The sequence below is a fragment of the Cebidichthys violaceus genome, unplaced genomic scaffold, assembly GCF_023349555.1.
Source record: "Cebidichthys violaceus isolate CVI_PGR_0920_01 unplaced genomic scaffold, fCebVio1.0.p SCAF_5, whole genome shotgun sequence".
Lineage (NCBI taxonomy): Eukaryota > Metazoa > Chordata > Actinopteri > Perciformes > Stichaeidae > Cebidichthys > Cebidichthys violaceus.
This window is the reverse complement of record NW_027176705.1, coordinates 3,570,683-3,585,386: the sequence shown is the minus strand read 5'-3', so window position 1 is coordinate 3,585,386 and position 14,704 is coordinate 3,570,683. Positions and strand designations below refer to the sequence as shown.

The following is a 14,704-nucleotide window of genomic DNA, read 5'->3' as shown; positions in this document are numbered from 1 at the left end:
GAGAGAGAGAGAGAGAGAGAGAGAGAGAGAGAGAGAGGAAATAGGATTAAGAGAGACATTAAGAAGACCCAGGGTTGCCTTGGTCAATTTCTCACAGGCTTATTGAACGTCCAATTTTAAAATGTAGTTATTGAGTTGTTTACGTCTCATTCATTCGATAAATACAGGCTGACATTGACTCTGCAGCACTCTCACAGCGACCATGAGATCTTCTGTTTCTGGCTAATGTGCACATTAAGAGGTCTGGCAGTGAACATGAACCTTGATCATATATACTATGTTATGCTAATTAGAAAATCTCTGCTAATCACCAAATCTGCTACTGTACCTGCCCATGCACTGATCACATCATTATCAAACAAACGTGCAATAAGGAGTATGAGTATATTACATAATAATATTTTCCTACTTAAATTGTCTTTGAACAGTTAGTTCACTGTTTACTGAAAGCCTTGCTCAGACTCACCGCAACAGACTTTAATGTATAAAATGGAAAAACATGTTGTCCTTTCCTCTGTTCAGTTGCCAGTCTTCACAATATTTGTATGCCTCTGGGTATGCCCTCTTTGTTACTCTACTCTTCTGAAATCAATAGAAATCTTCTCCTTTTCTCAGCTTTTGTACTAATAGGCAGTCATGTAAACTTTGCAGGAACTTTCAATTCTTTGAAAGTTATATCCGACTTTTGTTGCATAAATTGTGAAAACCTAAACCCAAACAGACTCAATAAAGGATTCAAAAGGATTCAAATATGATAAGCAGATTCAGTACTGGATTAAAATGCTATCAATTCCCTAGTCTCTTCCCAGTTTACTCTATTTAAGGGAGGGGGGGGGTGCAAAATGAAGCCACACTTCAAGGCAGGTCAAAAAGCTGGCCTCCATACATACAGAGGAGTGGGGCAGGGATAATCTGGGGGATAATTGTGCTCATCTTTGTAAATCGGATATGTGACAGAGGTAGCTGCATTCTTACTTTTTCAGCTCTGCACATCTGGTAGAGAATGTGGGATTGTCGATATCCGAATGTGACAAAAATTGTAGACTGCATCCCTTGCGCTCCGACATAGAAAGGTCTGAGGGCAGGGATTTTAGATGAATTGACAAGCACTTTGTTTTGAAGCATACTTACCCCTCTATATGTATGTTGCCTTAACTACAGAAGCCATTTGATTTTCAGTACTCCTGGAGCAGGGAGGCCATGGCTCTTCAAGCCTCTATATCCTTCCCATCAACTTCTGTCAGCATTGAGCTGAGGGATATATATGTACCCTGAATTATTTAGACTGTCACTTATGCATATTTAATGCCTCAGTGTCCTTTTTCCCTTTTATGGCGCTGTGAAATACTACTGTCTCTCCTCTGCACCTTCCTGTGTCTGTGTGTGTGTGTGTGTGTGTGTGTGTGTGTGTGTGTGTAAGTGTGTAAGTAAGATTCAAAATCTTAGCCTTAGCACAGCATAGACATATTGTAGCCGTGGGCCGGCACACATGGATGGATCTACCTATAGCCTGGATGTTGGAAAATATAAATCATAGATATAATTAATATGTCACATAAACACAAGAATATTAAATGTGGCTGCTGCCAATGAACCAAAGAGCTGCTTAGTTGCCTCAGCTTTTGGCAAGTGCACAAAGTTGCTGTAGGCACTAACAAGCCCTCAATTCTTGAGTTGACACCATATAATCAAATAAATAAAATTCAGGAAACTGATTAGTAAGCACTAAAATAAAATATAGAAGTAGATGCATGACTGGGATTTTGAGAGACTGTTGTAAAACATCCCCCCAGGCCGATGCTTTCTGTTTTTGACTTCCAAAATAATATGCCCCTGTGAATTGAGTGAAATAAGCTGTAGTGAGTTTAATTTCAGGATAAGTAACTTGAAGTATGAAATCCTTAAGGTGGTCACATATGTTGCGTATGATATTTACAGTACTGTTTACTCTTTTCAACCCTGTCTTGTCTCCAGTGATGAGTGCACAGGGTTTACAGGCCAAGGATAAGACTGGCTCTAGCGACCCTTACGTCACCGTCCAGGTGGGCAAGACCAAACGCAGGACGAAGACCATCTTCGGCAACCTCAACCCGGTCTGGGATGAGAAGTTCAACTTGTGAGTGCTCTCTACTAATTTGACCTGTATCCGACCAGACAATCCTTACTAAGATTAAGAATCATCTGTTCAAGGGAATCTTAAGGCTTTAGTAAATACGTAGACAATTCTTTCTTCTTTTTTTTTGTTACTGACGGTGACTTGATAGCTTTGGGAATTGCTATCAGTTATGACATCTTATACACCAGCTGCGCTGCAGAGGATGTGGAGGTGCAGACACTGCCAAAACCGCTTTACGATGCCACCCCCCATACTTACACACACACACACGCACACGCAAATAAAACTGTGTTTCAGCTGGTAGGTTATTGTGCAAATCTAACACACATCAGATCGGAAATTTGATGTGGATTTGGATTGTAAGTGAGTTTCCAGGAGACAACTTTTACTTGACAACCAAATGAGTAGTTTTGAAAATGTGGAAATTTGTAGCCTTTGAGAACCCTGGTCAAGGCTTCCTTTGGAGGTGTCTCTATATCATATTCCTGTAAGAAACGGCATATTTTTTTAATTGTGAAGGTATTATTTATATTATTGTTAAGAATAGTATTTTGTATATACTCCTGAGATTCCCTCTATATATATTTATATATATGTGTGTGTGTGTGTGTGTGTGTGTGTGTGTGTGTGTGTGTGTGTGTGTGTGTGTGTGTGGGCGTGTGTGCATATGTACATGTCCTATCTCAAGGCTAAACAGGGCTCTACACCTGTAATGTGCCTCCAGTGGTGGCTCTTTCCCATTACGACGAGGGTGTAGATTAATAGAGCGATGCATTACTGTATGCTTGGCAGAGAGCAAAGTATTAGACAAGTGGAGCAGCAGCAGCCAGTGCTTCCCCCGGAAAGGGATTAGTTAAAACAAAATACTGCAGATACTGTTTCTCTGGCTGTTGCACCCAAGATGTCATTAGAACAAAATGTAATCTGTCGGTTTTAATTCCAGAGCCGAAGAGTCTGACCCCATCTGAAGCTAAGTGCTTTGGTCACCTCTGTTCTATTTAGCAGAGTCATTATTGCGAAACGTCTCTCGGCTGCACTGATGCAAATGAGGAGCAAAGAGGCGGACTTTCACAAACATATATAATCCATGCTATGAATGCTATGCAGTCATTCTTGTGAAACGTTCATCTCTTCTCTGATTATATTAGTATGCATTGGGAGTAAGTATATATAGATGCAGAGTAAAGGTCATGCAATGTCTTGTGGTAATTCCTCCTTCCAGGCAGAGAGCCCTCCTCCACATACGCATGCTAAGCATACACACTCACATGCGTACACAAATACACACATTTTTTCATTTGAATCTAGGCAAGAATTGTTCTCCATATGTGTCCAAAGGATCAAAGAGGTGTCTGAACTTGTATTCATGCATTTGACTGTCATTCTGCTCTACTGAATACCCCAGCCTGATGAGCTGTCGCTGAATAAACCGCTGCTGATGTTGTTCACGTTGTTGTGATTGTTTTGACCTGACATAATCATCTTCTAAATCACAGTGAATGTCACAACGCCACTGACCGCATCAAGGTGCGTGTGTGGGACGAGGATGATGACATTAAATCAAGGGTGAAGCAGCATTTCAAGCGTGAGTCAGACGATTTCCTGGGACAGACCATCATCGAGGTTCGCACTCTGAGTGGAGAGATGGACGTTTGGTACAATCTCGGTATGTTACCCATTTGATCTCGCAACACAGATATGAAACCTGAGTTTTGGGATTGAACTTTTTTTTTGTTGCCTGAATGCAGTCAAACAAGAGTTTTGCCTAAATGATAAAAAAAAACGTCTTAGATTGGCAAAAGAAAAGTTGCATTCACAATTTCTCACAGGCAACGATGATGTCTTCAATTTGCTTGTTTTGTGTGACTAATTATCATTGACTAATTGTTGCAGCCCTACTTTGAATTTTGTTGTTTTAGACACATCAGGGTCGATACCAAGAAAAGTGCCCTAGTTACCTTTGTTGTGATTGCAACACATTTTACAAGGTTTCTGTTCTTTTAAACTCTTTATATCTTTCTCTACACAATCTCGTAATGTAGCCATTAAACAGGAAGATAAAATGTGGTCCAATTGAGATCACCATTACTATCCATGTACCAAGAAGCCACTGAGACCTTTGGTTTAGTTTTGGTACTGCTGTTGTTGATGCAGAGCGCTTCATTGTTTCCACTCTCAAATATCACCAGTATCTCCATATGACATGAGGTTGAATGTGCAACATAATGCGAGCTCCCACTTCTGTTCAAGTATTATGACTGGCTGGTGCTGTCTTTGTTTGCCTCTCTAGCTAAAAGGATGCACTTTGTGGTAATTTTGACCCCTGACCGCTGCTGCTGCTCTCTGCCTTTTTAAATGTCCACAATAAATGTTTAAACAGCCCTTTGCTGTTGTGGGTGTCCACCCTTACAGCTGATCTCCTCTCTAAGCCTCTTCAGCTCCTCTTCAATCTGGGCTGTTGCGTTTACAACGCTAGTCTCTGTCGCTTTGTCACTTAATTATTTTTCAATTGTCTGTCTCTAGACCAACTGACAGTAGGGGGAAATTTCCCTCATTGAATACGATCGAGATGAATTGTATATGAAAGCACAGAGGGGAGGCATTTATGGTCTCTAACGAACCCCAGCAGCTGTGGAGTCATTAGCTCTCAAACCTGTCAGGAATGTGTAAGCCTGCGTCTTTGTGGCTGTGTATGTTTGTGGCTATATATGAGCATGCAAGAGACATGCTCATATATTGCATTATAGCCAGTGATATTGCAAATGCAAGTGTTTTCTCATACATTAAAATTGCATGGCTGTGAAGATATGATGTAATTTGTGTTTTATGCCATCAATGTTCTTGTCATTAATGTTGTGTGCTTTCTATCGAGGTGGACAACAATGTTGTTTATTGAATTGTACAGTCTTTCACTGACTGGGGTTTGTCCATTTGCGCTAGAGCGGAACTGAATGGAATAAAACTTTTAGAAAATATTCTTTTAATAGGTCTTTCACTTGCTCCAGCTATTATCAGCTATTATAAGGAACAATTGAATGCCAAACTTGTGACACACAATTTAGATACCTGTACAGAGACTGGCAGTCCAAGCTGGTCTTTCTAGTGCTTAGTGTTGTGCTATATCATCCAGGATACAGAAAATTGAGATACTACTGTATGTCTTGGGAATAGAGATTGCGGAGTTAAAAAAGTGAGCAAAAACTTTGATATGATAGTTTCTATGGATTTAGGTAGTCACTTTTTGCCTAACCTACCTAAAATGCAGCTTGTAATTGGTAGTTACTCTTCAGTTATTTTCCCTGTATGACTAACCCAGCTTGGTTGTGTATTACAGATAAAAGGACTGACAAGTCTGCGGTATCTGGTGCCATCAGACTCAAGATCAGCGTGGAAATGAAAGGGGAGGAGAATGTGGTTCCTCCTCATGGCCAATACACCTGTTTACATGAGGTAACCATCATCATGCGATTCAGCATTAGGCAAAATGAGTTCTCACTCAACCCCAATCATTGTCTTTGGGAAGCTAAGCATTAAGTCTGTGAAGACAGCTACTAAAGAAAACAAATTATCTTTTTGTGATTACATCGGAAAGCAAACTAACAGGATTTTCCTACAATCAATAGTTAGAGCATTGTAAAAAAAAAAAAAAAAAAAAAGATGTCACCAGCAGTGATAAGGGTCTTTATTTGCTGTTACTTGTTGTGACTCTGTGCTCCATCACGTAACCTCTTCTGTCTTATCTCTCGTGCCGCTCACAGAACCTGTTCCACTGCCTGACCGAGGTGAAGAACGGTGGGGTGGTGAAGATCCCGCAGGTGAAAGGGGACGAGGCGTGGAAGGTCTACTTTGACGATGTGTCTCAGGAGATAGTGGATGAGTTTGCCATGAGATACGGAGTGGAGTCCATCTATCAGGCCATGACGTGAGTACCACCCTGATCTATGGCCTTTTACCTCACCAATCTGTCACTGTCCCATCCAGGAGAGTGGAGGCGAGAAGGAGATGAGAGAAGGAGATGAGAAAAGGAGAGCAGAAGGAGACGAGAAGTAGTAAAGATGTCTCCTCAGCAGAATCAGAGCTTTGGAGGACAATCAAGCTCCTAAGTTTAATTGATTAATTTCTGTTCCCTTGGAAAAACTCCCAACCTGCCCTGGTCACATTGATCATGGACACACATAAACAGTCTTGTTTCCCTCTCTCTGTCTGTCTCTTTGATCCTCTGTGACCCTGTCCATCCATAACACCACCTGAGACATTAAAATCACTGGATATTGATCAAGCCAATATTCAAGTCATGTTGATTGTATAGTGTTGCCACAATATAATGGTTGCCACTGCGGAAGTCTGCGTCATGCATCTATCTACATGTACAGTGTCGAGCTTCCAGTGATTGCACTTTAAACAGCAGACATTGGTGGCCAGATTTACTAAGTCCTGTGTACCTCATTTCACATGCAGTTTCCCAGATAAGTGTTTTTATGTGGCCCACTGAAATAGATTAGGCCCCATCCAAAACGATTTTACGTTTATATTTTTTTCTTAATAGAAAAAATTAGGCTAAGAGAGCTTTCTCACTTTTATCATAAACACTTGAGACCAACCTTTTATTCATGTGGTTCTCCCTTTGTTATATATGCAACCTCTGATTGCAATTCTAACTTGTAATTAACTACCAAAAGTCCCCTTCTATTCCCACTAATAATTAACAGTAACTCAGTCTTTATATAGACGTTTTATACAAATCATGTTTTATAATTTAACTAATTTAGGTACACGGTTAAAATATTATGTTGTATTTTGTATATTTTCAGTGCAGTTAAAATGCAGTTACATTTTTGGTAGAAGCCCTGCCCACTTTTGGTAGAAATCCAAATACAGATATTTTAGTGAAGTAAACAGGTACCGATAGCAGTTGGATTGCATAGTTTGGATTTCAGCTTTTATCTCTTGTTCATTGTTTGCTTTAGTAACTTTTAATTGTTAGTGAGTCTGAGTCAGTCTAAAAGTGTCAATTTCAATCACCAAACTGCACATTTTAGGTTGTGCTTGCCTTTCAGAATAGGCTTGTTGGGTAGTCCCAGAAGCAGACTATGTAATTAGCTGCTGCCTTCGTAAATCAGGCTCTAATTGCACACAGATTGTGTTGGCAAATTGAATGAAAGTCACCGCTCACATTTGACTTTCATGTCCAGAAATCTGGCCGGATGCATCAGTTAGATGAAGAGTCACTGATGAATTGTCTTGATATAATTACCTAAAATATTTGTTTACAGATGACAGCATAAAATACTTTTGCTATTGTTTACATTTTCTGCTGCAAAGTGAGACCCAGGGTTCCTTCAGAAGGTTTTTGGATGACTAGTTACCGTTACCATGACTTTATCCTGTTTCTGATTTTTTTTCCCAAAGACCTCAGGCATCTATGATCCCCCGCCCCCTCCTCTCCCACTTTTGATCGCAGTGATTATTATGACTCAACCTCATATGTCCCACAGCAGATGCTTTCTTGATCTTCCTAATGGTCCTGTAAGGCAGGCATGCCATTGGGATTCTTTTTTTGAGCCCTGTAAAGCTTGATTTAGCTGTTTCTAGAACTGTTCTTTGCCTCATCGCTATTGTGTCCACATAAGTAAGGAGTGGAACTGCTGCAATAACGACACGTATTAAGTGTTATATATAAGGGTTGACACAATTGATTGTTTTGGTGTTGTAAACTGTGCCAGGTGACAGATGGTTGTGTCAGTATGACAGGGTATTACAGCATATGAGGGATTGCAGGGTTATCTAAGTGCAGATAAGTGAGGCAGTAAGTTGCCTTATTACCAGCTTTCTCAGGTTAAGGTAATGCTTCAGACTTGAACCTTGTTTAAGCTTGGTGTTTCTCATAGAAGCGCTTATTATGCTTCATCAGGAATTTATGAACGGCCCTACCTTTCCGTTTTTTTCATCGTAGATCCTTGACTCCCAGCCACTCCTGACATGATGGCTACATAAATCACAGTAGCTGCAAAGACAACTATCCCTCCTGTGTCCCACACAACAACCCCCAACGTATCCCTCACTCATGTTCGTTTTTCTTCATCTCACTCTATCACCACTCCCTACCACCTTCACATCCCACCATCCTGTTTCATTTCGCCCAGCCATCTGAAATCGTAAAATGAGATGTGAGTTTGTGCGTAGTGCGTCTCATCTGCTGGTAAAAACCAAGGCAGGGTAACACGAGGAGAAGCAACGTCTTCCTCTTGAAAATTGGCTCAGGAGATCGAGCTCTAAAAGCACCATGGGAATTCAGCGGATGCCATCATCACTCTCTTTGCATCACTCTCTTTGCTCGCCTAACCCCAAGTGCTCCTGGGTAATTTGGAGGCTGAAAGCAAAGTAATTAAATAGGCCTCCCGATGAGAACATGTTTGTGTTTCTATTTGTGAGCGTGTGCGCGTGTGTGTGTGTGTGTGTGTGTGTGTGTGTGTGTGTGTGTGTGTGTGTGTGTGTGTGTGTGTGTGCTTGGGCTGCACTCAGGAGGGGGAGTAAATCTGTAATCATTACTCCCCATAACGCGGGGAGTGCAGGGTGCCTTTTCCGACACTTTGGCTGTATGAAGCAATGACTCACTGTGCAGGGTGTTCTCAGTTTCAAAATCTCTGTTCTCCAGCTTCACAATACTACTGGTCACCTTTAATTTGTGATGTATAAAACTATTTATAAAAAAAGCATGTTGATAACATAAATTTCTCTTACTACTAATATATATAAAGTAAATGCTTAGTTATATTATCCAGACACTAATTTATGTTTACAGTATCTGAAAGTGAAGGTGTGAATAATGGCAATATTTGTATTTTAAAGCAACATTATGTTAACAAATGCTATATTTATAAAGCTCAGCTGGCTTCAAGCTCTCGGCCAAAGCATCCAATGCACCCATATGTTTGGTTGCTATGGGTCTTGCCAGAGGCTGGGAAAAAAAGCCCTAGTACACATTTTTGTCTTCTGCATCAAAGTAAACAGATTATTGCATGTAGTATTCTATCTAGAATAACATGATCCTTTGTCTGCTGAATGAATGGGTTTCGAGATGGCAGCCCGTCTTTATGTTCTCTGTAGATACCAGTGATTTATATTGTGGGAGGTATTCCGCATGGCTTGTGAAGCAGCAGTGTGAAGTGTTAAAAGGAGCATATGCTTTTCACTCAGGCAGAGATCCATGCTCAAACCAGGCCTCTCTGGCTCCAGCACTTAATTACTGCTGGGTAGCACTGTTGCAGATGTGTGTCTGTGTGTGTTTGTGTGCGTGTGTGTGTATGTAAGGAAAGAAAGTGAAAGATCATCACAAATCTGAAGTGGCAATATATGAGCCTTAGTTCAGGAAGTTAAAAGAGCTCTGGAGACGAGAAAAGGAAAAATGATTTATCTAAGCAGAAGACACTAAGTTTGCAAAAGTAGGATGCGCCTCCTTCAGTCCCTCCCTTGGGAAAGATCCCTTGTGTTATTTTAGTGCACTGCATAGTATTGAGATTTAGTTTGTGCTCTGTTGACATATGTGGATTCACCTCAGTGGAAAACACTTACCTCGGCAAGTGTGCAACAAACAAATAAGTTAAATGGTATGCAGTAAGATTTACATTTCTCTCTTCTGTTCCCCTGGAAGGGATTATATCCCAGCCCCCATATGATCCCTTGATCAAACTTACTTGCTCCATCTATTACTTTGCAGCCTCATGTCCTTAATAGTTTAGGTTATACAGCTGTGATTTATGACATCATTGGCTATAGATAATCCCTGAAGACACGATTATAGTACATGAACGGAGCAGTGAACTACTTATGCATTAACTCTTCCATCAGAAGTAATTGTTTGGAACATTCAAAATATCTTCTCTCTTCAGCAGTCAGTGAAAATAATGAAGAACTACTGTACTTCAGTATGTCTGCTCACTCTCTGTTTATCATGGTAACTGTAAAACATTATTATATATACTGTATATTTTGAGGGAAATGCTTTTTGATTCTCAACTATGTTCTATTTCAGTGCTGTGTAACTTTGTTGATTATGAGGATTGCTGAAGAGCAAGTCTTTATAAAGTTCTCTGTCTGGAATTATGTTGTTGATGTGGTATCTGTCACTGTCCCTATTTTTTCATAAGATTGTCTTTTGATCTTTGGTCGAGAAATTATTCGACATTGTCCAAAAGTGGCTACAGCAGTGCCCCTTGTGCTACGTGGAATATTAGCTGTCTCTTCTCCTCTCTAGGCACTTCTCCTGTCTGTCCGCCAAATACATGTGTCCCGGTGTGCCAGCAGTGATGAGCAACCTGCTTGCTAATATCAATTCCTACTTCGCCCACACAACCACCACCACCACAACCACTGCCTCCGCTTCTGACCGATTTGCTGCCTCTAACTTTGGGGTAAGCACACCTATTATTGTCTTGTAGTCTAACATCCGCAGACATTACAGTAGTGATAGAGTGAAAAATGAAAATGTGTGTTTCTATGGGCTCCAGTTAGGCTTAAGTAACATCTATTGCTGTCTTAGAGTCTGATATTAAACCCTTTTTGTCATCAATCCCATTAAGAGTTATTTGTTTAAAACAAGTTGTGCATTTGAAATCAACCAGATCTCAGAGGTTGCCAGTGCTTTCCAATTGAACTTTTAATAAGCTAATGTTGTACATCATCAAATAATATTTCCAGGCAGTATGCCGAGTCTGGCAATATTGCTAAACCCCTCCATTTTGTTCCAGGAAGTGAGTCACTGCAGGCATAGCAATGCTATAGACACATTGCTTTGTGTGTGGGGACACTTTCAACTGAATTATGGAATTTTTCATCCTGACAGAGGGAAAAATTTGTCAAATTACTGGACCAGCTGCATAACTCACTAAGGATTGACCTTTCTAAATATCGGGTATGTATGAACTTTTGTGTCTGGTGTGTTTGTTTTCTGTGACTTTTGTCAATTCAAAATAATGATAATTTTTACAGTTTGATGTTAAAATTTACCATAAGTCTATATTAATAGTATTTCGATATAGACAGGAGGAGCAGGAACAATTCTCCTTTTCTTGGGAAAATGCAGGTTGCCATTTAGTATAGCCTGTTTATCATTTGCATCCTTTAAAATTGACTCTACTTTATACAGAAGTGTTACTATCTAAGGTACCTGCAATTTGGTTGATTTGATAGGCTTTAGAGTTGATTGAGCTGTATACAGTACACTGTGTGCTGACTATATCTGGCTTGGAGCAGCAACCCATTTACACTTTGTGTCTGTCGCCCTCCAAACGTGATTATTGACTGGATTCTCTTCTTTCTTGGATACAGTTCTGAATGTATTTTATGCATGCTTGCCTTGTTTGAATCCCACCATGTTGTCACACAGCAGGCACATTAATGCTAGGTGTTAAGGTGTTGTAAATATCGGGATTAAGACAAGGTAAATATCATAGGTGTGATGGTGTCATACCAAGAATGACATTTGATAATGTCACATGTACCACACTCATGTTCACATAGTATTAACACAATATAATATATGGCTTTGAAGTCTATTTGTGGTTTCAAGATGTGATAATGAAGGAAGATTTGTGAAAAGTATGATTTGAAAAAGCAGAAATTCTAGATGGATACATACAGTATATACCCAGACAGATATCATGTCATACAAAAAAACTAAAAAACCTCATATGACTGAATCAAATTGAATTCATAGAATGATGAATGACTTTGCAGTGTATTTGCAGTTTTCAGCAGAGAGAAGCCAGGCACTTAAATATCAATAATCAGCCTACAGTGTCTAGTGGTCCATCAGCAGCTCAGGAAATAGTGTTCCTCATGGTCCAATAAATAGACTCTGTCGTGAGTGTCCAGCACTCTGTCTGCCATGGTGCTTCATGGATTTAGGATATTGGACATTGTGTATCCATACACCCATAAACTAGACTATGTGCTTCCACGTTTCTATGTAGGCTATAGCATCTGGAGATTGATTTGGTGTTGGCTATTACAACAAAGATCATGTTTCAAAATAATTAGTAACAGCTACTTTCCATCCTGTGGACTATATTAATGAGACAATCATGTCTGACCTATTATACCTATCGCTACCTGTACAAGCTAATGCAATTTTGTGGCAGAGAAAGGGGCGACATGCAGCATACACACTGCTCAGGACTCAGCCTTAGTACATGGGGCAGCGCTCTGCCAGGTGTTCAACTAGGTGATCAACCAGGGCAACGCGGTACAGTAATATTTGAAGTCTCCGTGTGGCAGTGTTGAACTGGTGAAATTACAGTACATAAATGCTGGTAATAAAATGTCTATGTAAATTGCTGTAGTGATGTTTCATCCCCCACTGAGTCAGTCACACTTGAAGGACTTTTTGTTGTATGACGATCATTCTTCATGGTCATTTGTTTGGTGATTGTCACTGAATGATGGGCAGGCCATGTCTGGTAGCTGCACTGCTAACTTTTGTATATATAGAATTTTCTGCTTGGCTTGTTTCAGCCGTGTTTGATGTAAATTATTGAAGGTCACCATTTGATGCTTCAGTAGGCTACATGTGTCCAAGAAGCTCTGCTATATGGCTCAGTCTTGCATGACATGTTGTCCTGTCAGCAATATATTGTTTCTGCATATTTGTGTTGTTTTTACACATTGTTTATTATACAAAGACATACATATAGTAACTCAAATTAAACATAACTAAAAAAGCTTATTACATTTTAAAAAGTATAAAATCAAGTTCAATTTGAATGAACAAAAAAACATGATGAAGTTTTTGTACAACCAACATCCTTGCACATTTTATCATATGACCCACTAATGAATAGTGATTTCATTTAAATGAACAATAGTAAACATTTGTACCCCTCCCTAACCCAAAATAAATGACAAAGAGGCGCCAATCAAACATATACCTTAGAATAAACAACCCCCAACAATTGTAAAATGAACAAACTGGAATCTTGCAATCAGAAATGCATCTCTAATTGCTAGAGATCTGCCACTTGCAGGCCACTAAAGGTCCTCTGTATTCTACTCAAGCAGATTGAAATCCCGACATACAGCACATAATCCTCCAGAGCAACCCCAGGAGAGCTAAACCAGTTAAGACACCACACACCACCACACATTCACAGGCACACAAACCCACACATCTCTCGCTCGCACACACTCCCTCACAAATGAGCAGACATCCACACTGCTGTTTGGCCACAACTGCTCACTGACTCGCACACAGGTATGCACCTGAGCAGCCACACACACGCCTTCTCCCCAGCTGCTGGCATTGCACAGTGAACTGTAACTGAAGGATGACCCTCTCACCTTTATTGTGACACAAAAGGCAATGTGACGTTGAGTGTATTATTGCTATTATTCCCCTGTTCTTTGCCACGGCTCTCTGTGTGAAGCCACATGTGATTACAGTGACACACCCTGATAGCATATGGATAGATCCTCTTGTTAGCCTACAAACAAAAAAGAGAGAGGAAGAGAGAAGGACAGCAAGTAGATAGCATGAAAGAGAGAGGACTTGAGTTAGACAGAGAATGGACTGGCAAATAGCGAGTAAGGGATAAAGAGGATTTGGAAAAGAAAACGTTAAGCAGAGAGGGAGTTGGACGAGATGGGATTTGGACAAAGAGGGAGAGAGTTGGAGGGAAAGAGCGATTGATTTGGAAAGGGAGAGGAGAAACAGACGAGGAATGAAAGGAGGCATGGTGGTTGGGCAACGGAGGGTTAAGTGAAGGAGAGATGACCTCTTTTATTTTCAGATGGCCTCGCTGTCTGGCGATGAGAGCAGTCACAGAATATCACATTGGCTTCACCTGCCAGCGCTGCCCTGCTGCTCTCTTGTCAAGCCTGCCACAGACCAGTGGTTCATGCACACACAGTTCATACTCTCTCTTTCACTCTCTCACTCTGTGAAGCCGTCCCACAGAGCCGGCCTGCCACTATTGGACAGTAATACGATTCAGATCTGGCTACTTTGTCCGTTCACCGTATGGATTTCACTATAATGACATTCTGAGGGAGATTGAGTTTATTTTTGTAAAACAGGGGGCTTGAATCAGCAGAGAGGGAGCCGGGTTGCACCTGCCACTTTACATTTTGCTACATATGCGTTTCTTCCTTGTAAACTTTATTCCAACAGCCCTGATACACAGTGGCACCTTGCATAGCCAGTCAATCCCAGCTGGGATTTGCAGGTTTTTCTGGTTCGGACATAATATCTCAGTATTCAGAGCACACTGCGAGGGATTTGGGCTGTTGGCTTAGTTTGGACAGTTTGATATAAAGTGATGTTTGTTCAGTAAGCTCCCCAGGGATATTATCTTAAAATGTAACTCTGTGCAGCATTACTGTGAGCCTTTAGAGAAAAGGTTGCTTATTGCAAACACATGCTTTGTTGCTTTCTATGATGCAGTAGCTCCTGCTGCCTCGTCCAGTAAAACAAAAAGAAAATAGTTGTTCCATACTGTACCTGTAGCTCTCTACAGCAAGATTGTGTCATATTCAGCAACATTGAGCTGCTAATGGAGCTGCTAAAGTATCACATAAAAAGTATACTACTGGGAT

General features: G+C 40.6%; 1 protein-coding gene across 3 annotated transcripts in view; it reads left to right on the top strand.

Annotated features, from left to right (window-relative positions):
• LOC137887311 (protein unc-13 homolog C) overlaps positions 1-14,704 on the top strand; it is a 98,333-nt gene that overhangs the window by 28,894 nt on the left and 54,735 nt on the right. For all 3 annotated transcript variants that reach the window (XR_011105047.1, XM_068730184.1, XM_068730183.1), the window contains exons 9-14: positions 1,975-2,116; positions 3,613-3,782; positions 5,451-5,566; positions 5,875-6,038; positions 10,371-10,527; positions 10,959-11,027. Coding sequence is in view for 2 of the 3 variants with exons in the window: in XM_068730184.1 (XP_068586285.1) it covers positions 1,975-2,116; positions 3,613-3,782; positions 5,451-5,566; positions 5,875-6,038; positions 10,371-10,527; positions 10,959-11,027 (818 nt within the window). In the remaining variant the exon portion in view is untranslated. The remainder of the gene's footprint in view (positions 1-1,974; positions 2,117-3,612; positions 3,783-5,450; positions 5,567-5,874; positions 6,039-10,370; positions 10,528-10,958; positions 11,028-14,704) is intronic.